At 40.6% G+C, this 27,567-nt stretch overlaps 1 protein-coding gene across 8 annotated transcripts in view; it reads left to right on the top strand.

The window, feature by feature from the left end:
- LOC101895466 (FERM, ARHGEF and pleckstrin domain-containing protein 1) overlaps positions 1 to 27,567 on the top strand; it is a 145,700-nt gene that overhangs the window by 107,428 nt on the left and 10,705 nt on the right. For 5 of the 8 annotated variants that reach the window (XR_009342382.1, XM_059123378.1, XM_059123379.1 and 2 more), the window contains exons 9-11: positions 5,304 to 5,410; positions 5,614 to 5,732; positions 5,793 to 6,048. Coding sequence is in view for 7 of the 8 variants with exons in the window: in XM_059123378.1 (XP_058979361.1) it covers positions 5,304 to 5,410; positions 5,614 to 5,732; positions 5,793 to 6,048 (482 nt within the window). In the remaining variant the exon portion in view is untranslated. Of the gene's footprint in view, positions 1 to 5,303; positions 5,411 to 5,613; positions 5,733 to 5,792; positions 6,049 to 9,924; positions 27,327 to 27,567 lie in introns of those variants that run through there. The other 3 variants (XM_020035102.2, XM_005178629.4, XM_020035103.2) reach the window with 2 other exon arrangements.

Genomic DNA, 27,567 nt, shown 5'->3' with positions numbered 1-27,567 from the left:
TAAAAATACGTAACATAAATGTAGAAAATTTAACTTTACATTTGCCATTAACATTATGTGTATACAAACCTTTAGGGCTCTTTTTATAGCCTTAACCATATATGTAGGGACCCCAATATCTTTAGCTACAACATAGGCATCCCTTTTGTGATATTTTATATAGAGCTTTGAGATTTTATTCTTCAATAGATTTGACTAATGTTGGTATTTTTCCTTCGCAGGGCCTAGAATACGGCTTCGCAGAAAATTTTAATATCCCTGTTCTGGGGTAGCGGCCATATATATGTACCTGCTGATTTAAGCTCATTTTGGGTTTACTTTCAAAATCTGCTAAGTCCTTCCTGTAATAATTTTTTGTGCTGCAAGTTTTTTCTGAAAAACCTCGGAAATCTAAGCATTTCTGTTCATATAAGGGGATAAAAAGATCAAATCCTTCCAGTACCTACCCGAAAAAGGTCAACACTTTCTAACATGGTGGGTATAGTTTTCATAAAGTGGTCGAATTTCGAAATAAATATATCGTTTGGAAGGATAATGAAGGAATACGTTATTCAGATCACACATAATTTTTACCCTTTATGACATACATTGTCTCTCAATTTGAAAATGTCTCAACTGAAGGTGGGAATACATAAAGCGCTTATTTGACTGACTTAAGTCATCGGCTGGTTTCTTCGGAAATAAACAAAGGAGCCTAGAGCCAAAATCGAACTAAGTCAACCCAAAACTCCTTTGTCCTTCTACGAAGAAACCAGCCGATGACTTAAGCCAGCAAATATGCGCTTTATGTATTCCCACCCTGACTCATACACATATGAATTTCACACATGTCATCTTTTCGTCACCTATCCATTTGATATTAATTTTTGGGTCTATTTTAAGCTTTGTTTTTGGGAAATCAATTTTCCGAAAAAAAACTTTCCTTCATTCACACACACACCCTCAAATATGTACATCAACATCCAATCGCAACAATGTAACATCTGTGTGAGTGGATTCCGAAAAGTTCTTCACATTTTTTCGAACTCTTATGATCTTATGAATATTCATTTTATGGCCAAACATAGCTACATTCCAAAAACGTAACATCAGTTTTTAACAAGTTTCGTTTTCTTACTTCATCTTCATCACATTGCAGCGCATTGTATCACAGCCACCATGCCAACCATTCATTCTATCAAAATCTCTTGACTCGAACTGCCATATATACTATCCTCCTTGAATCTTTAGGCTCTGTGTGGAGAGCGTTTGCTTTCCTAGTTTTTTCTTTTTTGGGCACTTTCATTTCATCTATGAATTTTGACATCCATATATATGTGTGTGTATGTGCGTTCGTTCGTGCCTTTGTATATATGTTTGTATGTATGTGCTAGTAGTTGTGTTTAATAATTAATGTAGTATGTGTATGACCTTTCAACTTTTATGTTATGTTTTTCATTTTTGGGCTGCTGCTGCTGTTGTTGTTGTGTTGATTTTTATCGTTTTGGTTGCCACCATCTTCTTTGGTGGCTCCTGTCAATATGTGTGTGTGTGTACTTTTTGCGTTTCGGTTTTTTTTTTGTTGTTGCCAGAGCACATCCGTTCCATCCATCCATTATTTATGCCCCATTGTTTATTTGCTGTATCAGTTTTTTTTTGTTGTTTGTGTCATTTCGTCCTTGTGTGAGTTATCCATTTCCGATCAGGTGTAAATTTGAAATTGTTTTTCGGGCGCTTATATACACATTTCCCGTTTTTTTTTTGGGGGAAGCCACAAGGGGATAACACATTTTTTAAACATGGGGACATACAAAGAGAAAAAGGGTGGGGAAAATAATATATAAGAAAGCTGGCCAGGACCCCGATGTGTTTCCCTTTGTTAAACAGTTGTGACAACACAGTATTTTTTATTTTTAATTTGCGCCCCAAAGTATGCTATAAACAATAATTAAATCGAAGCATTGACAACGTTTTATTCTCTCCACCATAAGGAGAACAGGATATTAATTTTGTCATCCTATACTTCATAATATTATTCGGAGTCTGCACAAGTTATAAATTCTTAATCAGCATAAAATTCTATGAAGATTGAGCCAAGTTGATTTATATCTTGAAACCCTGAGAGAAACCGCAATATTTAAGATAGAGCATTGAGAATTGGCACACGCATATTAAGAATAATTTTAAGGTCTACGAAATGGTTTTTTAAAGAGTATTTTTAAGGAAAATGAATAGTTTTTTTGGAGACTCTGAGAAGGAATTTTAAAGCATGCTTTTAAGGACTGTAAAGTGGATATTTATATGACTATGTATTGGATTTTTAAAGTATATTTTTAGGAGCTATGGATGGATCTCTTGAAGAAAATTTCAAGGACTATTACAGTTTTTGGCGTAGATTTTTAAAGAATATTTTTAAGGACAATTAAGGAGAGTTTTAAAGAATATAGCGGATTTTTGTGGACTGATATTTTTTAAAGTATATAAAGAAAAGAAATTATAGAATATATGAAAGACTATCAAATAGATTTTTGAAGTATATTTTAACGGGCTATGAAGGGGAAACGAAAATTTTTAAGGATTATTAAGTGTTTTTTAAGAATATTTTAAAAACAAGTTGAAGGTCCATCTGAACCTTTGAAGTGGATTTTTAAACAATATTTTAAGGAACCTTTGACGTTGTTTTTAAATCATATTGTTAAGGGAAGCTGAAGTACATTTTTTTATAAAATTTTTAAAGGCTATCGGCAGAGCTTTTGACATGAATTAAAATATATATTTTTAAGGACTAACCTTAACCTTGTCCTTGACGTCATTTTAAAGAAAACATTTTTAACATTAAAGCACTTTTTAAACAAGGAGCTTTTGGCGTAGTTTTTATACCCTCAGCCATAAGGCTACAGAGGGTATATATCATTTGATACAGCCAAAGTCGAAAAAACGGTTTTAGACCCTAGGTCTCTTTGGACCAAATCCGTTTTAGGACATTTGGAGTCGATCTAGCGATGTCCGGCCGTCTGTCTTTCTAGCTGGCTTGTGCGCACGATAACTCTCGACGGGAGTATCCGATTTGATCCAAAGTTGGTACATCGTGATATTATTGTCAAACTTAGATCGAGTTCGGAGGAGGGCACTATCGGTTCACTCCTCCTGGTACCTCCCACACAAAATGTCACAATTTTCAAAGAAAATAATTTATTGCACAGAAAGAGAAAGGATAATCCGATTTTGTTCCAATTTTGCGAATCCTAATATTTTCATCAGTGCTAGGTCAGGTGCGAAAATAGACAAAATACGTCCACTCCATCAGGTACCTCCCCCACAAGGGGTCAAAATTTTAAATAATTACAACTCTTATAAAATGTGATGTCTTGTGAGTGTGAATGTCTTCAAATTTCATACATCCCAATAATTTTATTAACCCAAGGTCTGGTGTGAAAATGGAATGTATCGGTTCACTCCTTCTAATACCTACCACACAGAAGGTCGAAATTTTTAAAAACATTTTTTTTGCACAGAAGGAGAAAGGATAATCCAATTTTGCTCCAACTTTGTGAAACCTAATATTTGCGTCAGTGCTAGGTCAGGTGGACAATATCCGTCCACTCCATCACGTACCTCCCCCACAAAGGGTCAAAATTTTGAATAATTACAACTCTTATAAAATGTGATGTAAGAGTCCGATTGTCTTCAATTTTCACACATCCCAATAATGTTATTAATCCAAGGTCTGGTACCAAGATGGAATACATCGTTCCAATCCTTCCGGTACCTCCCCCACAAAAGGTCGAAATTTTGAATATCCATTGAGCTCATAGAACGCGAAATAAATATCCGATTTCATTTAGACTTGGCACATCTGAATATTTCTATCAACACAAGATTTGTTATAAAAACAGTAGAGATTGGACCATCCCTTCTGGTATCTCCCCCACAAAGCGTCAAAATTTTGAAATACCAAAACGTTTATAAAATCCCAAATAAGCATCAGATTCTCGTTATATTTCACACATCCTATTATTTCCACAAACAAAAGATCTGTTGTGAAGATGGGATATATCGGTCCACTCCTTCTGTTACCTAACCCACAAAAGTTCAAAATGTTGAATATCCACGAAGCTCATAAAAAGCGAAATTAACATCCGATTTTCATTCTAGACTTGGTACATCCCAATATTTCCATCAACACAAGATCAGTTATAAAATGTTAGAGTTCGGATCATTTCCTTTGCTTCCTATCCCATATAGGGTTCAAGATTTTGAAAAAAACAAAACGCTAAAAGAAAGCGAAATAAGCATTCAACACTCTTCAAATTTTAAACATACAAAAGTTTTTGCTAAAAAAAATTCTGTTGTCCAGATGATAAATATCTGTGAACCCCTTCTGGCACCTCACTCACAAGGGATTACAATTTTCAATACTTTTATCTGTCATAACTTGCGAAACAAGTCAGCGATCTTTACAACTTCCTTTATCTAAATATATCCCTCTTTGTCAGAAATCTGAGATGAATATGGAATTTATGTTTTTCCATAAATTGGATATAAATGTTCGATTTTCTTGTAATTTAGCCCATATCAATATTTTTATCTGTATTGGATGAAGTATGAAAATGGAATACTTCGGTCGACAATTTCTGGTACATCACCCACATGTTGGCATTTTCTAAAAATTTTCGTATATGACATGTTTGTTATGAAATAATCCTAACAGAACTCAAAATATATTTAAATAATCGAACAATGGCTGAGGGTCTTAGTCAGTCGGCAAAACCGACTGATACTTTTTAACTTGTTTATATTAAGTTCACTAAAAAATAAAAAATTAACATCTTGTAGATTTTTGCGTAGTTAGCTTAAAACTTAAAATTACCAAAAATATTTTATTTCCTTTTTATAAAATTAGTAAAATGTAGAGCTGTTTAAATTTTGAAAACTTTCGTAGATAGTAGCTAAGTAGACGTAATTTAATTTTAAATATTATTTTTTCTCAATCATTTCATCTTCATATTTTAATTCTTTTTCGTATTTAGTATTATTTTTAATATTTTTCTAAAGTTTCAATAAATTTTTGTCACAAATTCTCAATAAAAAATCGATTAAAATTCTACTGAAAATCAAAATTTGCAATGCATTGTTTATGAGTTTCAAATCACTAAAACAAATTATTTGCTAAGAAAATGTTTAAAAAAAAATATTTTCAAAAATTTTAAACAACTCTCACGTTAGAAAGAAAAGAAAGCAATTTTGTCAACAACAACAACAAAAAATAGAGAAAAAAGAAAAACGTGGTATCAATCCTCTTGTCTTTTCTTTTCTTGCTGCAGGTCACAATCATTCCGGCAAGGGCCATTGAATGCAAGTAGCCGAAGTCAGTCGCATACCTATGTGAATTCCAGCATTTCAGCCAATCCCTTACTCCCAATTGATACCGGTTTGTATTTGGTTTTAAGTAGACTTTAAGTTCATAATTTTTGGTTATTTAATTTTTTTTACTATTAGTTTTTAAAATTTTTATTAATTATTTATGATTTTTTGTATTTTTTTTTTTTTAATATTATTTCAAAAATTGGCCTAAAATTTCAAAATAATTTATTTTAATAACAATTTATGTTTGTTTTTCCTAACGCCACCAAGCAGCAGCCTGGGATTATCGCAATCAATGCACCGACTCGATGACGCCTTCTCTGACGAAGAGGGCAGCGGATACCTTGGATCGCCGACAAGACAATCCTACCGACCGCAAGCATTCTCAAGTAACATTTTCTCTTCCCCTTATTTGCATTCTCTTCCTCACCATTTCGGATTTTTTACAGGTCACAGCAGCCCAGGTGGAGATCTATCAGACGAAGAACTATGCCTCGGAATCGCCAACCTCGGCGGAACAATTACACCACTCGGCAACGGGTGTGCCGGCGGACCATCAAATGAATGTGAATCGCTCTGCTTCACCACCGGGTCCGCAATCATGGACTTCACCCCAACACAGCAACAACACCACTCAGCATCTAACACACCAACCGCAGCGCGGCCACGATCAGGCTCGTGTGCATCAAAGCGATCACAATTTAGGTGAGTCCAAAATGTTTCAAGATATTTATTTTTATAGATTTCTTATTGCATGAGAAATAATTTTTTGAAATAATTTCTTAGGACAATTTTTTCAATTTGATTTGTAGTGAAAAATAATTTAAACTGTTTAATCAATTTAATTTTTTTAAATTTTGATCTGAAATACTTTTTTCAATATTTCGTTAATCCATTTTAAAACATTATTTTTTAAACCCCAATTGAATATTTTGAATATTTTTAAATGCTGCGACGACTTTGGTCTTCTAATATTAAAAGATGTGTCATCGCTTTCCTTAAAATCTTCTATCTTTAGAAGACTTAGTGCAGAATATTATCTACAGGTCTTCTATGGGTAAAAGATCTCCTAGAGGACCTCTATAGTTAGAAGATATTCTTGAAGTTCTTAATAGACTTGGAAACTTCACATGGTCCACAATAAATAGATGGACACTTAGAGCACTTCAGGGGACCTATTAAGACTCATGCATTGATAACACCTCTTGAATAGAGAATATTTTTCAACTGCATATGGGCAGGCTTCAAAATGATGCTTTATTCATTAATTAACCGTAGAAACCTACAGAAGGTCATATATCCATGGAAGACCTACAGATAGTTTTTTTTTTTTATTTAAAAAGAAGCCATCCAAAGGGACTTTCCGCCATAATAGACCTCTATCCATGGAAAATTAATAAAATCCACAGAATATTATCCACAGGTCTTCTAGGGAAAAAGATCTCCTGAAGGACCTCTATAGTTATAAGATGTTCTTAAAGTTTGTAATAGACTTAAAAGCTTCAAAAGGTCCCCGATGAATATATGAACACTTAAAGGTCTACAGCGGACCTTTTAAAACTCATAAACCATAAAATACCTCTTGAATAGATAATATTTTTGAACTCCATATGGGCAGACTTCAAAAAGATCCTCTATCCATGGAAAATCCATAATAACCATACGGAGGACCCTATATCCATGGAAGACCTACAGATGGTTTTCTGTTTAAAAAAGACATCAAGAGCGTCTTTCCACCATAATAGAGGTCTATTATGGTCCATCGAAAATCCATAAAAACCTACAGAGGGCCGTATTTCCATAGAAGATGGTTTTTTGTGTTAAGAAGACATCAGTAGATTACCTTTAGTAGACCAAATTATTCTATCCATTAAAGATCTTTTGTCCGTGGAAAATCTGTGGAATTCCCTAAAAGTTCTAAGAAGGGTTTCCCCTCTCTGAAGTATATCATAGACCTCCTCCCTGTAGGAGACCTTTCAATAACCGTTTCTGTATAAGAGACCTATTTTCTTCTCTATAAAAGGCCTTTCTTTTCGTAGGTGTCCACTCTACAAGAAACCTTTCGGGGGCTCCTTTATGAAGGACTATTTCTGTAGAAGAACTTTTTTAGATCTCCCCTCTTTAGAAGGTATATTCTTTGTAGGAGACCTTTCAAAGGCTCTCTGTTGGAAACCTTTCGAGGGTCCCCTCTCTATAGAAGATTGATATGTCTCCCATCAGTAGGAGCCCTTTCTATAGGATATCTCCTCTTAATAGCAGACACTTCAATCGTCTTCTCCTTTGGGCAACCGTTTCAAGACCTCTTTCCACAAAAATCTTCAAAAATAATCTCGACTCTGTAAAATAACTTTCAATATCCTGACTTCCTGACTTTATAGGAGATCCCTTGAAGGTTTTCTCTGTGGCTATTCTTCCTCCTCTCTTCTCTGCAGAAGACCTTTCTTAGGTCTAACCTCTGTGGAAGACCTATTGAAAGTCTTCTTTCTTGCTCGTTAGAGATAAGAACCCTACGAATGGCATTTATACGCAGACGAATGTCTCCTCTTTGTTGGTGACACTTTAACGATACATTTTAAAAGTCTGGCCTTTTTTGAAAACCCTTCGTAGCTTTCCTCTCTATAGGGCCCTCTTAAAGATTTCCCGTTATGTATCCTCACCATTCTTCAAGGCCCTCCTTTCTATCGAAAATCTTTCAAAGACCTCCACTCTGTAGAAGACTTTTGAAATAACTTTTTTGAGGACCTCCTCTCAGCAGCTAGACCTTGAAGATCATCTTTCTTTCTCGTCGCTGTTAAGGGCCCTACGAAGGGGTCCTCTAAAGACCTCTTAAAGATCTCCGCCCTCTAGGAGATCGTTATGTTTCCTCTCCTTTCTCCAAAGTCCTCATCTATATTGGAGGTCTTTCAAAGGGCTCACCTCTATAAGAGATATTTTGAAAAACGTTTTTGAGCACCTCCCAGCAGGAGACCTTTGGAAGGTGGGAGACTTTTAAAAAGGATATCTTTCAAAAGTTTTCTTGGAGATATTTTAAACATCTCACTTCTGTTGGAAACCCTTTGAATCTTTCCTCTCTTTAGAGACCTCTTAAAGATTTCTCGATATGTGTGCTCTCCTTTCTCCAAGATCCTTCTTTCTATCGGAAATCATTCAAAGAACTCGCCTCTGTAGGAGACTTTTGAAGATACCTTTTTGATGACCTCCTCTCAGCAGGAGAACTTTTCAAGGTTTCATCTTTAGAGAAGGCCTTAGGGAATCTTTGAGAAGGATCTCTGCGATTAAGTGGTCTCTGGAACGTCCCCTGTGTATGGAAGACCTTTGAGAGATCTTCTGTTTATAGAAGACCTCTCTGGAAGATCTTTTGTACAATAACACATTTAGAGGAGACCATTGGAGGTCTTCTTTAAATAGAAGAAAGAAGAAAGGTATAGAAACCCTCTGTAAAGAACTCCGGAAGGTCTTCATTATACAGAATACCTGTAAAATGTACTTTTTTTGTAGAAACCTCTGAAAGGACTTCTCTGTATAAAATATCGCTGAAAGATCTTCTATTTATGAAAGACCTCTAAAAGCTCTTCTTTTCTAAAAGACCTTTGGAAAATCTTCTTAGCATAGAAGACCTCTAGAGTGTCTTCTTTACATAGAAGACCTCTTACCACACTTTTCGGAGGTCTTCTATACAAAGAGGCGTAGAAGGACCTTGGTGGGTCTTACTTGTATAGAAGACCTATGAAACGTCTTCTGTGTATAGAAGACTTCTGAAAGGTCTCCTTTTTATAAAAGACCCAAGAAAGATTTTCTAGGTATGGAAGATGTCATGTTGTTTGTTTAAAAGACCCCCTTTCTATAAAATAGGCTATTCTGTATATTAAAGACTTCTAGAAGATATTTTCTATATGTAAGACCTAGAAAGACCCTTTAAAGGACCATAGAAGATCTAGCGATGGTCTTTTTTCTACAGAAAACGTTTCAAAAGTCTTCAGTCCGTAGAATGCCATGGATTTTTTAAAAAAATTCCTGTCTTAAAATACTTCTCGGACCTCCTTTTTTTAGGAGGCTTTAGATGATCCTCTGTTTACAGATATCTTTCTAAAAGTCTTCTGTTTATAATACACATTTAGAAGATCTTATCCTATCTTTTATATATCTATTTATTTATTAAAAATATTCCTGATTATAGAAGTCCCATAACAGGTCTTCTTTATATAGAATCCCTTAGACGGTCTTCTGTTTTAGAGGGCCTGAACAGGGGGTCCGAATTCATTATTTTTTGTCTTATTTTCTACACCCCAGAAAAGTGATTTTTTGTTATAAGTTTTAGTGTCTAGCATTTTTCTTTTGAAAAAACAAAAACAAAGTGAAAACCTCCTCCCCCAGTGCATGCCTTACAATTTTCAGTTTCGAGTGTTTTCTTTTGCGGAAAAAAAAAGTTTTCCTTGGTTCCATTATGTTTCGTTACGGTTTGTATGTTAACTTTGCCTCAAAGGGAACGATTTGTAATCAATTTAATTTCCCTTTCCCAATCATATTTTTCCAAAAACAAAAAAACAAACATGCTTTCCGGAAAAATCCAAATCGAACCAGGTCTGAGCCACTTGTCCCACTTGTACAGCAGCAACACCCCTCGTCGAGTCTCAGTGGCATCCCAGGCGTTTGTCCCTGTGTCGCCGCCGTTGCAACACAGCAACAACAACAATGTCAACACCATCACCACCAACAACAGCAGCAACAACATCAACAACAACACCAACAATTACCTACGCTCTATCACCACCAATACGGTGGGTCTCTCAGTGGATCTCAGCAGCTCTATGGAATTGGATCAGGAGGAGGAGGAGGAGGAATTGGAGTTGGAGGACCAGGAGCCGGACCTGCACATGGTGGACCAGCAGCATCAGGTGGAATTGCTGGAATCGGATTTGCCCGAGGAGGAAGTGGATTCGGACTTGACTCAATCTACCATCAATCGGGAGAGTATGCATACGGCAGTATCGGCAGTGGGCCCGGCCTCATCGGCGGTGGTGGCAACAATAATTGCCCCTCCTCCGCCGCATCGGTTACCGGAGTCCCCATCTCACATGGAGCCGGGGGCGGCGGCGGCGGTGGCAACACATTATAGCAGTACCAGCTATTCGATGTCTAAACAGTGCATGTTAAATAATAACGCAACCTCGACAGAGACCGAAACAGACAACATTATCTACTCGGACATACACGACTTGCATCCCTACAAATATCCGGACTTTGCAAAGACCTCATCTTCGTCCAGCATTAAGCTGGAAAACAAACTGACCAACAGTGAGACGGTCAATTTGAATGATCGCAATGATATCTATGCCACGGTCAATCGCAAGACCAAGGCCAAGTCAAGGGAGAAACATTTCTCCGATGAGTTCATTGATGAGAGTATCTTGGCCTATACCCGCTCCAAGCAGTTGGGTATGGCTGCGGATATACGTATGCCGGTTAGTTGTAATACCTTGACAGATCATGACCTCAACGAGAGGGGGGATACGTTTTCGAGCTCATTGCTGCAGTATCAATATCACAATGACTTAAATCATCCTTCGGACTCGTCCTCTTCGTATTTCGGTACAGGCTTCAATACCAAGCGTTATGTGAACGCACTGAATACGGAGAGGGTGAAATTGGCCTTTTCGGAAAATTACCTAAATCCCTCGATGGATTCACAGAGTTCGACATCGGTGAATAATATGCCTAGACATACACATTCCTTGCCTAGAAATTCCGAGTTATCGGGAGTAGATTCTGTAGATAGTTATGATAGTCATTATTTGACCCATCATTCGGTGGGTCATTTGAATGCAAAGGGTGGCGTGGTGAATATACCGCCCGCCACATCATCTCATTTAGCTTATAGATCGGCCATGTATCATCATCATGCGGTGGAGCAGCAGCATAAGATGCAGCATCAGGTGGATGATCGTAGTTCGTCGGGTTCGCCATTGGATCGTTTTAAGACATCGTCGGAGAAATTGGAATATCAAATGTCCTCCTCGAATTTGTATTCCACGGCTTCGTATAACAAAACCCCGCCGGTGGGTTATTCCAGTGAGAGTCGCGATGAGGAGGAGGATGAGGATGACGATGATGACGACGACGATGATGAGGAGGATGACGATGAGGAAGAACGGCGGGCCAGAATGGAGAACATATACGACCAAGTGGAAAAGGAGTCCTGGTTGAAAAGTTCTTCTTGCAAAGATCTTTACGATTTCTCCCACTACGATCGGGAACAATCGAAACCGATGACCGCCTTTGACAAGGAATTCTTTTCATTTAATCGTATTGATTCTCCGGTCACGCGCTATGACGATTCACGGCACTCCTTGTACTTCACCAAGAACCATAGCATAGATGCCACCCAAGATTTTTCACCCCTGTCCCACACCAAGGTCTACTCCTCTAGTTATCCCGGCAGCACCTACAACTCCCAGCTAAATCATAGTCATCATCGCGGCCACCATGGCCACCATCGTGGTGGCTATGGCCATCACGTTGACTACTGTGGGTCTCAAGATGATATTTCCCAGGACAGTTATGAGCTATTGGAAAAATATGATATTGATTTCTTTAGTGGTCGTCGTCGTTCCGAAGATCATATGCGTTCGTGTTCATTGGATTCGGGTAATTATATACCCACCGATGATGAGTCGGTGTCGGAGCATCACAAATATCGTTCGGCCATGGATGTGAAATGTAAATCGGCCGCAGAGCTGATGAATGAGATATGGGACATGGAGGATCCGAGGTATTTGCCAAGGGAAAAATTGTCGGTGAAATCGGATGGTAATTTTTATAAGAAAATCAAGGGTGGTAATTTGTCGAGGACTTCGAGTCAGGAGTCGCGGTCGGATATATATGAGACAAAGATTTCAAGGAGTTCGGATTCAAGTAAAAAGTCTCGGGACAGCCTATATCACACGGATAGCAAGAAGTCCAGGGAGACTACCAAATCGAAGAATTCTGAGGTCTCCAGCCAGGATTCCAAGGAGTCTTTGATTGGCGACTATTTGGGTAAGAACTATGAAATGCCCACCACCACCGGCAAGGGTTACAAACATTTGAGTAAAAAAGAGAAATTTGAGAAATTCCTGCAATCCAGCCAGGAATCCAAATCGGATTACTATGATGCCGTGGAAACAGTGGAACCTCCCGATGGTCTGAGTTCCCGGCCCAAGGTAAAGTCCCATGATTGCCTGCTCTCCGATACCCAGGGTTCGTCGGTGAACAGCTCATTCTATGACAGTCGTGATACCTATTCCACCTTCCCCAGCAACAAATCGGCCAAGACCTCCAAGGTCCATTCGATTAGCCTGCAAAATGTTGAAATTGAACGCAATGCCAAATCATTTGGCAGTAAGTCCCCCGATTCGGCCAATACACCCAAACGCAAAGAGGAAAAGGAAATACAAACCAATGATTCGATAGATCAAACGGCTCCCTTCAAAAAATCCGATTCCCAGTCGTGTAAAATGTCCGCTTTTCGCCGCCGATCGGATAGTGAGAATATTTTCAGTTTCGATCGGGATCGCATAGAGTGCATACAAAACTATGGCAAGCAGTGGGAATCTCCCGGCAAGGAGGAGAAAACCAAACAAAGTCCCGAATACCCCTTGACACCGGAATTGGTGTCGGAATTTGAAAAACAACAATCCAGGGTGATGAATCAGAAAATCACCCGCAAAGAGGAGCTAATGGCCAAGACCCATTTCGAGGAATACAATCCCATTATGGTGCCGCTGAACTATGCCCATGCCACGGTGGAGAGAACCAAAAGTGATCCCAACTCCCTGGCCAATAGGAATCGTTTGGGCAGCAATAGCCGCCGACATGTCCTGATGCATCAGAAATCCATTGATCTCACACCGGCCGATTCCAGTGATGAGGATTATATTTACAAACAAATACCCAGTGCCCCGCCTTTGTGTAAGGCCCATGGCAATTTTGAAATACCCAAATGTTACGATTCTCCGCTAAAATCGGCGGAAATACCCAAAATGGGCTTTGAAATGCCCAAATCATTTTTCCGGGAATATGAACGGCGTTTCACCAAGGTCCTGAAAGAGGATATACCCTATGTCCTGCATAAACGCCACATAATGAATGGCACTGCGCCCTCGCCGGTGGAAAAGAAATACAGCAAACCCAAGTCTCCAAAATCACCCAAGTCTCCGAAATCCCCCAAGTCGCCCAAATCACCAAAGTCTCCTAAAACCGAGGCGGGTAAGGGTTTGCTACAACCCGACACAGACTTTTTACCCGACATTTTGGATAGCCTGCTACCGGCAGAGACCAAGGAATTTTTGTTTACCCAAAACATAGATCTGTCCAAGGTGGATCCCATTACTTTGGAGGTGGATAAGACCATACCGATAATACAACTTTCCTCACCCACCAAACGAGGAGATATTACCAAACAAATTGAGCCCTCGCTGCTGGAGAAACTCAACAAAAAACTAAGTCAAATTGAAAGCGATTCGGCCACCAGTTCCAGGACAGAGTCTTTGCAACAACAAAAAAATAAGTTGGAACAAAAACAAATTGAATTGATACAAAGTCTAAGAGCGGAACTGGCAGCCAATGCCAGGAAAACCTTGAAGGCCCGGGTTATACCCAAAACGAAGGTTACGGGTAAACCGAAAAAAGCCAAGACTCGTATAACCTCCTTTTCATCGGATGATGAAAGTCTCGATTCAGATGATGTCTTTGGTTCGGCTGAGGCCATACCAGATCGCCTGGAATTCTCACCACCCCAGTCGAGAAAGGAAATTGAACCAATTTTAAGGATTGAACAAAGTCGCCTCATTTCAGCAGCCTGGGGTAGGGGCCAGACCATGAGTTCCACCGAAATTGAGGGCTCGCCACCTCAGTGTCGCCGGCTGGCAGAGCTGGAAAGTCGTTATCATACCCAAAAACTGGATCCTCACTATGCCAATGCCAGTGAGTTGAGACGTATCTCAGAACGTTCCATATCCATACCCTCATCCGAGGATGAACCTCCACACATGCCCTATCGCTCACGCATGGATGAGTGTACCAATGACTATCAGAGGAATGAGAATATACCATCGCCCATACTGGAGCACACCGAATTCTTTAGGAGCAATGATGATATCTATGAGACATGTCATGAGGAGAGGATCACCGAAATGGGCATTGATTACACCCTCAAAAAGAAGACCTCTTCGATGGCCACGACGTCGACAACCCGGGTGGATAAAACCAAATCCGCCAAAGTCAAGCTACTCGATGAGGTTATTGATTCTTCCATGGTAATGCGCTCCAAGGGTCATGCTCCCATACTTTTTGCCCATGCCAGGTTAAATCTTTCCGAGGGCTCTGCCGTGTCGCTGCAAAGGCAAAAATCTGCCCTGGAATCACCCACCACGGAAAGGAGAACCAAGAGCTTGGATACCCCGGTCATATCACTGCATCGTTTGCCGCACATGAATGCCTTCTCGTCCAAAGATGACACGGTGGGCTTTGAAGAGGAGGCGGAGATTTTGGAAGAAAAGTCTTTGGAACAGGCCAAATCGGCCCAGGATGAGGACACGGCGGACAGTGTACACTCCTGTGCCGGCTCCATACCCACCCAGACGTCGTATGCCTCGGTGGCCAAGGACTCACTGCTCAGTGCCGTGACCATAGATGATGAGGAGCTACAGCTGCTCGATCAGCTGAAATACATTGAAAAGATTGCCCTGCAGGGTGTGAAAATCAAGGATAAAAAGAAATCCAAAATGAAGTTGAAGAGTGGAGATCATTTGATTCTGAATATACCCAAGTATAGGTTTACCGATTGGTCGCCATACAGCTCGGCCAATAGTTCCAGGAAAACATCGCCGGGTGTTTCGCGGGCCAGTAGTATTGAGAGTACGGGCAAGGGGAAACTAAAACTTAGTATGGGTGAGGTAAGTGGTGGTGGCAGGAAGGGATCACGCTCCCGACCCGAGTCGAGAAGGACCAGTGCGGATGACATCAAAAAAGAGGGTGGCAAGGGTAAGAAAACCAGTCCCAAGGAAAGGCCAAGGAGTATTGAAACTCGACGTCTGAGTAAGGATAAAAGCAAGAGCCAGGAGGAGACCGAGGCCGATGTGGCCAAACGCAAGGAACGGCAGCAGAAACTTTACGAATCGGCCATGAAGCAGACCATTACCATGTTGAGTCCCGTCAAGGACACTTTGCCGCCCTTCCCGGCCCCGGAGGATAAGATATCGGTAAAGACGGAGGGAGATAAAATCATAATCGAAACTGAGTTCAAAAGCAAGGCCGAAGACCATGTCCTGATTGCCAAGTCGCCCCGGAAACTGGATACATCTCTGACCAAATTCAGTCGCAGTTTTGATGAGGGCCGCAGCCCAGATAAACTGGACAAGGCCAGTCGCAGCTTTGAGGATCGCAATAAATCCTTTGAGAATTCGGAAATGTCCGATGTGCCCGATGACATGGTCATCAAGTCGCCGAAGAAGATTGCCAAGAGCCAGGAGCTGAAACAGAAAATCGAAGGCCCGGTGGTGGTGAGCAATAAGATCGACATCAAATCCAGTAGCCTAGAAAAGCCTCCACACATTACAGAACCTCATTTGCTGGGTGCCGAGGTAAAGGCCCGCAGTTTGGATGACAAAAAACCGGAAGTGGTGAAAAAGCAGGAGGAGAAACCTCCACTGCGCAGTGCCATTGGCGACAGGCGTATGTTTGCCCATCAATACAATGTCCAGGAAGATATTGATATGCAGGCTGTCATCTCGGAACGAAGATCTTTGGAGATATTGAAGAGGTCTCTGCCCTCCGAGGATACCAGGGACAGCGACTGTACCTATAGTCGCAAGGCCTCAACGGCCGATAGCTTGGATTCCTTTGTCTCGGCCGATGATAGCCACTCGCCGGCCAGTAAATCACCCATACCCCATCAGGAGGGTGGCTATCCACATCGAGTGCCCACCATAGAATGTGAGGAGGCAAGCATTGAGGAGGATGACAGCTCCAGGCATTTGAAGGTATCGCGCATGGATACAAATCGCTTGAGTTTGGATCGGAGTCGTAGTGATGAAACCGGCTCTTGGATGACAGTGGAATGCGACGAATTTGTGGGTTCCGATACCTCAGAGAATGAGCCAAGAACACTGGAACCAGATCGTAATGTCCTCGAGACCCAGGCCACTCTGGATGATGCTGTGCCCCTGGAATACTCCAATTGTGCCACACCCACATCGGATTTGAATATTTTGGTTACACCACCCAATACCAGTCCCATGGCCGATAAAAATATCCTGGAATCCTTTGAAAAACAACAAGCCGAACAGCAGCAACAGCAGCAGGTGGAGACGAAACGTAAACCCCTGCTGGAGAAACAAAGTGACAAATCCAAGAGTTCCGATTCCTGGACCAGTGGTGAAAAGGATGTGAGCCCGGCCCGAGGAGAAAAAGGCGACTGGAGTCTGTCCGTGAGTGGTGGCAGGGAAAAAAGCTCTGTGGAGGAGGAATCCAGTGTTAGCTGTTCCATTGCCCGACCCTTGGGTATTTCCCAAGATTTTGGAGATTTGGATAACAAGAAATGTCAGGAGTTAAAGGAGAAAATGTTGAAACTGGAGGTGGATGCCAATGCAACGGCGGCGGATGTGAAGTTCCACAGTCCCTCGTCTTCGAAAGATGTCACGCCCACCAATGAAACGGCACCCATGGAACCCCTAAAACCGGTGGCTAAGAAACCCACCACCCCAACGCTGGAAAAACAAAGTCCCATTGATTTTGGCAATAGCATGGAATCCTATTTGGAGGCCATAGAGGAGAAGGCCAACAAGGAAAGTAGTGGGGCAAAGGGAGAACAGGAGGTAGCTACTCCCGCGGGACCATCTCCAAAAGAGATTAAGGAAAAGAAGTTACCAAAAATTGAAAAACCCGCCAGGAAATTGGCAGTCAACAAGGCCGAGGGAGGAGGAGGGGCAGCGGGAGAAAAAGCCAAATCTGGCAGCAGCTCCCAGGAATCCAAATCTAGCTTTGATTCCAAAGGCTCGCTGAGTGTGGAATCTCGTGGCTCTTTTGAAACCGAAAGCAGTTCCGGATCCATGGGGGCAGCCCATCGCCGGGGCGAGTTGCTGATGAAGGAACAACAATCCACCTGGAAACCATTTCCCATTGAAAGCAGCAACAGCAGCAGTACCGATGACCCCTGGCATCATGTGGAAACGGATGGAGGTTATGAGAGATTCGATACGAACACAAATACCCAGAGGGACTCCTCGGACAGTGAACTAAAGGAGGTCTCACCGGATGAGCAAAAGGAAAGTGATACCAGTTTCCAGGATGAACTCAACGATTTCCCCACAACCTTCGGTTATCCGGCCATGACCAGTTCGCTGAATGGCATTGGGGTCAATCCCACAGATATAATTGGTTATAGTTCAGGATTTACCCTGGGAAGAACCCTGTCAAGGATATCCGAACGCAGCACAGCTTCGGAGAAATCTAGCATGGATGATGACAAGGCCTCCACACATTCCATGAGTATCCATGAAGAATCCATAGGTTCGGCAACTGATCATCAGGCCAGTCTTAGCTCGGATTCGAGGAGCAATACAAATTTGAATTACATATCCGATACGGATCGTCGAACCTCGGCAGAAATGCCTGATATTCCCTGTGATTCGGCAACGGGAGATCGCAGCAATAGCAGTTTCAATGAACCGAAATCGCCGACTAGAGTGACGGGAAGATTTTCCGTTACCCATGTGGATGAGCAGGGAGGTGAGGGTGGCGAGGATCGTCCTACCCTGATGTGTCTCTCCAATGCTGGGAGCCAGGATTCCGAGGATTGGCCTTTGCCGGAAATACCCTATGATCATGTGCCCGTAAAACCCATAGATTCTTTATATGAGATACCAGATTTGGATAAACCTGTGCCTAAGTCCTTCTGCTGGAAGGCTGGAATGTCATTTCCCTCAGAGGATTCACAAGATTGGCCCACACCACCCTCCAGTGCAGGGGGTACCCCGGTGGTGGTGGAAGACATTGAAACCTATTTCACCTCTGAGGCCCAAAAGGCGGATCAAGTTATGGTGGAGTCGTTTACCACCACCGAACGCACGGACGATGAGGGGGAGGATAAGTTATCCCTTGAAGATTTTCCCATCTCCCCACCAGAAATGGCCAAGGTAATACCCTATGAGGATACAGCCTATCTAATGTCGGCGGCCTTTGAGGACAAAGATTTTGGGGCAGATGATTATCAGCATGATGCAACGGCGACATGTCTAAGTTCGACATTGAATGCCGCCACATGTCTATCGAACTCGTTTAATGTTTCGTGTTCCTCCACCTCGCCCAAGGGTCCTAGGGCCACATCGTTAAGGAAAGATTCCAGTGCAGAAACGGTGATTATGTCTCAACCCACAAGATCGCCGGCGCCCAGGTCTCCTCTCTCCGAGGATGAGGTGTTCTCCAATGATGATGTTTTTATGCCGGGAACCATAAAGGTCCAGTTATCTCCCGATGAGACCAAGACCCAGGAGTATATAAGGAAACTGTCGCGGGGTTCTAATAACTCGGACACCTCCATTGATGATATACTCTCGCCAACCACGGGTACGGTGAGACATAACTATGAACATCGTTTGAGTTCGGGTAGCTGTCGCAAGTGTAGCCACTCCAGCCATTCGGAGGAGGATACCAGTTCCATTGGCACCGATTTGGATGGCACGGTACGCATGGGTATGCAAAAGAAATGTACCCATAGCTCTCACTCGGAAGATACCTCCATAGGGCTGAGCATATCCGATTGGTCGACGGGCACCAATACCGTTAGGCAATATGCCAATTTATCTGGATCGGATAGCCTGTCGGCTGTGTCCAACTTATCCTGTGCCAAATCGGAAAAATCCAATCAAACCCGCTCAAGTTTGAGTTCCATAAATAAGTCGGCAGAGAGTCTGTGTGACAATGGCTCCTCGGATGGTCTGCGCTATGATATGCTCTCCAGTTCGGAGACAGATAAAATGTCCGACACCACATCGGCCACCAAGAGTGATGATACCACGCTGACGCTAACGGAAATGGCCCAAACCATGTCGGAGTGGTCTACCTCGAGTAGTCGAACTCTGGTGGGAACCGCCCCCGGCGAGGTGGGTGATCAAATGAATGGTCGCCGGGGTAGTTACATCGACTATCAGCCTCTGAAATATCACAAAACTGGAAGCAGGGAGAAAAATCCGGAGGAGGAAGGAAAGAGGGGTTCCCTTCCTCAGATACATCGGCGCAGTAGCAGTAATGGTCTACAGCGTATGAGCAATGAAGATGTGGCCCAAAAACCCTCGGGATCTGGAGGGAAAACCGGTGAGCCTGCCAGGCCAGGCATGCCGGTGCGTATTACCGGAAAAGATGATATGGCAGAGACCACGGCGGCAAGGAAACGACGCTCCCTGGAAATGATGTCGAAACGCTATCAAAGCCAGGAGTTGTGCTCCGAAAGTGAATCCTTTGTGGAACGACTATATGCCCCCAGTGAGAAGTTAACCGAACGTTATCAAAGTCAGGAGTTTGTGCCGCTACACACGGCCCAGCCCAGTGGCCAAGGGCCACCAGCCACAGCACCCAAACCCGTCAAGGGAAAGGCGCCACAACCTCCCGTTAGCAAACCCAAGGCCCCACAACCACCACCCAAACCCACAAAACCCAAAATGTCAGTGACACAACCCCTAATGCAGGCCCTGCTACGGCACATGAAGGAACCCGGGGTGGCCGAGGCTGCCGCAGCCCAGGCAGCGGCCGAGGAAGAAGCTGCCGCCGCTACTGCAGAGAAACAAAAGCAAACGGAAGAACCCAAAAAAGTCAAACCTCCACCACCACCCATACCACCCCTGCCGCCAATTACCTCACCCACAGATCTGCCAGAAACTGAAATTGGACCACCGGGCGAAAAGCCCCTGGCCAAACATCACAGCTACGACGATAAAACTCTGTCCAAATCCCAAATCAGGGAATACAAAACCAGCAAAGTAAGACAATCGAATTCGTTCCATGAGCACATGCTCTCTCAGTCGCAACAATCATCGATGGAGTCCACGACGCCGGCCCGCATTGAAGAGGAGGAGCAGGAGGCAGCAGCCACCTATGCCGAATCCTCTACCGTTACAACGATCACAACCACTGTCACCAGTGGCAATACAACGAGCAATGAAACTTCCTCGCCCATGCTGCCCGCCCGGGCGGAAAAACTCATCAAATGTTCCCCCTACTATTCGAGCAGCCTAAGCTCCGAATCACCACCCAATCAGTTGATACAAAAACCTCCACGCAAGGGTTCCATATCACGCACCGCACCCCTGGTCAAATCACCGCCCAGTGGCAATGACACCGACAGCTCGGTGGATGTTCGCGCCCAAGATCCCAAGCTAAGGACGCGTGGCTATCGCAAGAAACGACAAATCACCGCCAAACGTGTACGATCTTCCGAAAGAAATCTCGTTGAACAGGAAAGTTCCGAATGTTCAGAGGGTTACATGCCCGAAATGGACTCTGGAGGTTCAGATCCTTCCTATCGACACAGCGAATACTATGAGTTCGACGAAGAGCTGGAGGAACGTGAACAGGAGACCGATGAGTATGATGATTATCCGCAATATTCGGGAGTGGCCTTTTCATCAACATCATCGGCCTTTGAGAGTTTGGACATGGCCACGGATAATGTTGATGAAATGGGTTTTCCACGTTACGATCGCTTGAGTCACATAACCAATCCCATATACCAGCAACAGTCCCATCAATTCCAGCAACAGCGCATGGCTGCAGCTGCAGCTGCAGCCGCTGCCGCATCCTCTAGCCAGAGTTGTGGCGGCGGCTTGGGCAGCAGCAGTAGTGGTAGTAGTAGACCAGCACCAGCCAATCATCCCATGCCTCCACCGTCTGGGCAACCCATTAAACCTGCTCGCACCAAAAAACGCCAACTAAAACGTGAAGACTCGGTAATGGGTTCCCAGCAGTCCTCCAGCACGCCCTATAGCTCGGGGGCCAGCCAGTATCATGGTCGCTCCTATTGCAATCCCGAAGAGAGTGAATTTGAAACGAAGGGTGGTCTATCTGATGATATGGCCAATAGTAGTGAGGACAGCAACAATAGTTTCTATCACTGCACCGGCACCATCAAACGTTCCACGGCAGCTGCCATGGCCGCTGCTGCTGCGGCAGCCGCCATCAAATCGGCAGCCAGCAGCAGTGGCAGCAGCACAGCCAGTAGATCGGTTGACTGCGTTGGCAGCGCGGGTGGTGGTGGTGCCACGTCCAGTGGTGGTGGTGTACGTGATCAAAGACGTAAATCCAAATCAAGTGATCTCGATTTGCCATATCCGGATTTTCTATCTGACTATGAAACCGAACCCATAGAATATGAACGTTTTGCCTGTGGTCTAGATATACGCGTAGATCCACCACCGAAATTCCATGATTCCGATGATTTGAGTGATCAGTGAGGTTAAGGAAGGGAGGGGAACTTAACTGAATTGTGAAAAAACGGAGGGTTGTTGATTTTTTAGCTCCTTATAGGGTTTTAGTTATAAAAAGAGAATAAAATATTAAAAAAATGAGAGAAAATAGCCAAATGAAAGAGAGAGAAAAAAAGAAAAATACAAAAAGAAAAATAACTAAAGAGAGGGAAAGAAAGAGAGAGAGAGAATGGAAAGATAGATAGTTACTCCAAAGCAATGATGGATTATCCAAATTTCAATGAAAGTCCGATAGAAGAACCTGCAGGAAGTCTTCTACGTAAAGAAAACCTGCAGGAGGTCTTCTACATATAAATGACATACATAGAGTAGAAGACCTTCTTCTACTTTTAGAAGACCTACAGAACGACTTCTACGTCTAAAAGACCCGCTGAAGCTCTTCTACGTCTAGACCTGCAGAATCTCTTATACGCATAGAAAATCTGCAGAAGATATTTTAGGTTTGGACGGCATGCTAAAGTTCGTCCACGTCTAGAAGATCTGCAGAAGGTCTTCTAAGTCTAAAAGACTTGTAGAAGACCTTCTAGACTTCAAAGACCTGTGAAACATCTTCAAAAGGTCTCCTTGCCTAGAATATTCGCAGAAGGTCTTCTAAGACTAGAAGACTTGTGGAGGGTCTGCTTGGCATCAAAAACCTGTGGAACGTCTTCTGAGTCTAAAAGATCCGCAGAAGGTATTCTACGTATAGAAGATCCGCTGAAGGTCTTTTAGGTCTAGAAGACCTGCTGAAATTATTCTACATCTAGAAGACCGTCAGAATGTTTTCTAAGTCTTGAAGTCTTGGAGAGGGTATTCTAGGTCTAGAAGACCTGCAAAAGGTCTTCTACGTATAGAAAATCTGCGGAAGGTATTTTAGGTTTGGATGACCTGCTAAAGTTATTCTACATATGGAAGACCTGCTGAAGTCCTTTTATGTCTAGAAAACTTGTAGAAGATCTCCTAGACCTCAAATAACTGTGAAACGTCTTCAGAAGGTCTGCTAGTCTAGAATATTCTCAGAAAAAACTTGTGGGACGTCTTCTAGGCCGAGAAGATCTGCAGAAGGTCTTTTAGGTATTCTACGTATAGAAGACCGGCAAAATGTTTTCTAAGTCTAAAAGACTCGGAGAGGGTTATCTAGGTCTAGAAAACCTATATAAAATCTGCGGAAGGTATTTCAGGTCTGGACGACCTGCTAAAGGTGATCTACGTCTAGAAGACTTTTAAAAGGTCTTCTAGGCCTCAAATACCTGTAGAACGTCTTCTAGGTCTAGAAGATCCGCAGAAAGTCTTCTAGGTCTAGAAGATTTGAAGAAGGTTTTCTAAGTCTAGAATACCCGCAGAAGGTCTCCTTGTCTGAAAAACCTTCAAAAGGTCATTTAGATGTACAGGACATGCAAAAGGTCTTCTATGTCTGAAAGAACTTCAGAAGGTCTCATAGATCTGAAATAGCTGCAGAAGGTCTTCCATGTCTAGTAGACCTACAAAAGGTTTTTCAGAGCTTCTACGTTTAGAAGGTCTTCTATCTACAGTAGTCCTGTAAGAGGTCTTCCATTCATAAAAGTTCTTCTTAAGACGGATGACCTTCACGTCTTCCATGTATGGAATCTTCTATCTTTTTTAACTAAGGAGGGGTTCTTCTATCCATAGCAGATCAATATAACGATTTCCATCTCTGATTTATAAATATAATAGAACAAATGCGAGAGAAAGAGAGTTAAATTGAAAGAGAGAGAGAGAGAGAGAGATCGAAAATTACTTCATAAACTTCAATGTTGTGCAAATCCAATCCAATCAACCTACTACAGAGCTGTGGGAAAATCTTTCAATTCCCCATTCACAGCTCTCCAGAATATCCGCTTAGGTCATAGTGTTCCGTGAATAGCAACTATATAACCTTAAAATTAACCCACATAGCAAAACTGTAATCATCCCTTTGTAATAAAATACTCAAAATCGATAAAACGCGTTCATGTAAAGTAGGAATCCAAAAAAATATTAAATAGGGTTTTAGTCCCGAATGTGTAGTTTTACCAAAATAATCTCTTAATGTGATAGGATATAAAATTGAAGGAAAACATAGGAAGAATAAATGTTTTTTGTTTTAATGGTGGTAAACTTGCCTTAAATTTATTTTCGGGATATCCAGAATATGTTGCGTTCCTCATGGAATCTGAGGTTACTTAATGGCCTGACTCAGAAGCGAGTTACTTTTAGGATTTTTAGGGTTTGAGAATTTCTAAAACCAAAAATCTTCTTGATCTACTCTATTTTGGAAAAATCCTTTTAAGAAGATGACTATTATATAAATATATAGAATATTTTCGTAAGTAAAATACCAATAGTTCTCCATTTGAGGGCGTTTGGCTGTTTTTGATACAGAACATCAGAATTCGAAAAATCAATTTATCATCCTTCCATATATTGTGTTACTTGGGCTAAGATCTTCTTGGCGGACTTTCTTCATATATTCAAGTCCAAATAGGAATGAATTTTCTATAGAAGGCATATAAATCGTCCTGTAGCAGAATATATGACCTGGTTATGTATAAAATCTTATTCAGTTCGAATACAGAAATTACCATTTGATCTTCAGGAGTTCTCCTTAAGCTCGTCTCTAAAAATTGTCTTCAGCTGCGCTATTTAGATACACTTCAGACACTTCCCTTTAAAAGACATGTCGTCTATGGACCTTCTGGACCTTCTCTCTTGAAGAAGGAACTGGAGATATAATTGAATTTTTTATAAAAGAGGCTTCAACTACAGCTCTCTGCAGGTCAAGATTTTTTCCAATAATTTTGATACTCTTTTAAATAAAATGATGAAAAAATGACAAGAAAAGAGGCACTTATGTTCAGCTGAGCGGAACTTTTAATACCATTCACCATTTGGAAGGAACTTGAAAAAACTTTAAAAATAAAAAAAAAATCGTCGACAAATACCGTTTGAAAATTGCTATTGGTAGCTACACGGAGATTAGGACCTGCATACGCAGGTTTTCGACATAGACTGTAGTATCCATAAGGACTTTAAAATACGAAATTTAAAGCAATTCCGTTAAATTATGTTGCTAATATCAACAAAATGCTGAATATAAGGAGAAACCGATATAGGGGGGCTATGCGAAGACCTGGACCTGTAGAGGCAATTGTCTGTCAGAGACTGTAGTACTCGTTATGAAGTGCAAATACCAAATTTGAAATCATTCCGGTGAATAATGTAGCCAAAATATACCGAATATGGGGAGGTACCGTTATATGGGGGCTATACGAAGTCCTGTACCTGCATAGACAATTTTCTGTCACAGGCTGTAAAAAAGATTCCCTGCAGCCCGTCTATAAATACTCCCTTTAGCTCGTCTAAAAAAGACTTCTTTTAGCTCGTCTATAAATACTCCCTTTAGCTCGTCTAAAAATGACTCCCTTCAGCTCGTCTAAAAAAGACTCCCTTCAGCTCGTCTAAAAAAGACTCCATTCAGCTCGTCTAAAAAAGACTCACTTCAGCTCGTCTATAAAGACTCCCTTCAACTCATATATATAAACCTCCTTCCGAACGTCAAAAAGGACTCTTTCTGACTTCTTCTATAAAAATTCCCTTGAGCTTGGCTTCAAGAAAGCTTCATAGAATTCGAATATTCAAAATTCCTTGTACATAACTACAAAGACTTTCCAGTCCTCCGTAAGGATTTCTTCGGGAATAAGTTTATATAATCTTGAACTTCTATAAAATTGAGGTCTGAGAGGCCTTAAAAGACCTCTACACCATCATTTTTTAAACGAATAAAAAAAATTAAATAAAAATATTCCCAATTTCTACTTCAAATCTTCCAAGGAAAACAAGGATGCTATATGTCTAGATTTATTCTACTGATGGTCAACATTAAGAACAAATAATTTTATTTAATAATAAATAAACAACAAATGAAAAAAACTACTTAACAAATGGAACAATATTACAATTTTGTGAATGACGACAACAACAACAATTCCTTTTTAATTCCCAACCAAAATAAAATGTTTAATTTCTTTGAGACTGATTTTCATTCCTCTTGAAATAAAAAAAAAAAAACAAAACCAAAACAAACAACAAAACGAAAACTTATAACCAAACAAAAAGTTTTAAACAAATATTAAGAAAATCGAAAAGGAAATAGTCTAAACATTTAAACCTTTTTTTAATAAATAAATAAAAGAAAAATAATTATTGATATTTTTAAACTTTGAACATAACGAAAAAAATAGTATTCCCTTTGGAAATCCATAAAGAAAACAACTATACCGAGGTCTACAATAATCAATGAAAATAGAATAAAAAAAATTATACACTCGAGAAAATACATGTGTGTTGTCAACAAATATATGAAAATAAATAGAGAGAGAGAGAGAGAGAGAGAGAGAGAGAGAGTTCCAAGGGTGCGAGATAAGATTTGAGGGGATTTCTCTTGAAAAATACATTTTTTTAAATCGATTAAGAAATCGATTTTAAAATAAATATTTTAATATAAATTAAATAAAAAATATTTAATATATATAGATAAAAAAACTGCAACAAAGTCAAACGCCATAATTTTTACATTTCTTTTTTTTAATTTTTTTGAATGAAAGCTGTCGGATGAGTGGCTTAGAAATGACAGCAGTCTGAAGTTGGTTGCTGTTTTTTCATTTTTTTCGAGATAACATCCGCTTGAATCACCTTGCCCCTCCGGGGATCTTCTCTCACTACTCTAATAAGATAAAATTGCGATCATAATATATTCACAAGAAATTTTGAAACTTCAAATGCATCACTAATAAATTTACACAATAATAACAACAAATAAAACACAAACAACTACAACCAACTTGCATACACACACTCACACACACATACACACCAATTTTAAAGTAGCGTTGTCTGCGTAGGTTAAAATCCAATGAAAAATGAAAATTAAATATTTAATGGAAAAACAACTGATAATATTCTAAATAATTTAAAAATTAAATCAAGATGACAGAGAAGAACAAAAAAAGAAGAAATATTTAATTAGGTTGCGTTATCTATTTATAAAATAAATAACAATAACAACAAAAAATTAACATCAAATTTGTTCCCATAATAATAATAATGTTGAAAAATTACAAAAATTATTTTCAAGTGAAATAATTTTAACAACAAACACACAAACATATAATGCACTGTTTATTCATCGAATAATGAGAATTATGAAAAGACGAAGAAGAAGAGGAAAAAACAAAAACAAAGAAGAAAATGAACTTATATTAAAACAAAAACAAACAACAAAACTTAAAAAGGATAATTATTTAAAACTCAACAACAACAAAAAAAATGAGAAACTAATGTTATTTTAGGTTTAGTCAAAAGAAAAGAAAACAAAAATTAAATGAAAGAAGTGAAATGAAATAAGAAACATAACAACTATGACAAATAACAAAATTGAAGAAGAAAAAAGGAAAGGAGAGGGTGTTCGAAACCACAAAGCAAAACGTAAATTATAAGAAAAAGAAAAAAAATTATTATTATTTTCAATTATTATTATTGAACTTTTTTTATTTATATAAATTTAAGTTAAAATAATTTTAAAATGTTAATTTTTTTATGTATCTTTAATAAGTGTTATTGTCCTTAGATGAAAATCTATTACTTCTGTCCTCCAAATTTACATATTTTCAATTTTTTTGCAATATTGAGTTTATTATTATTTTTATTTTTTTTTTTTTTCTTTTATATATAT

The sequence above is a fragment of the Musca domestica genome, unplaced genomic scaffold (genome assembly GCF_030504385.1).
Source record: "Musca domestica strain aabys unplaced genomic scaffold, Musca_domestica.polishedcontigs.V.1.1 24, whole genome shotgun sequence".
NCBI lineage: Eukaryota > Metazoa > Arthropoda > Insecta > Diptera > Muscidae > Musca > Musca domestica.
This window is presented reverse-complemented; position numbering and strand designations above follow the sequence as displayed.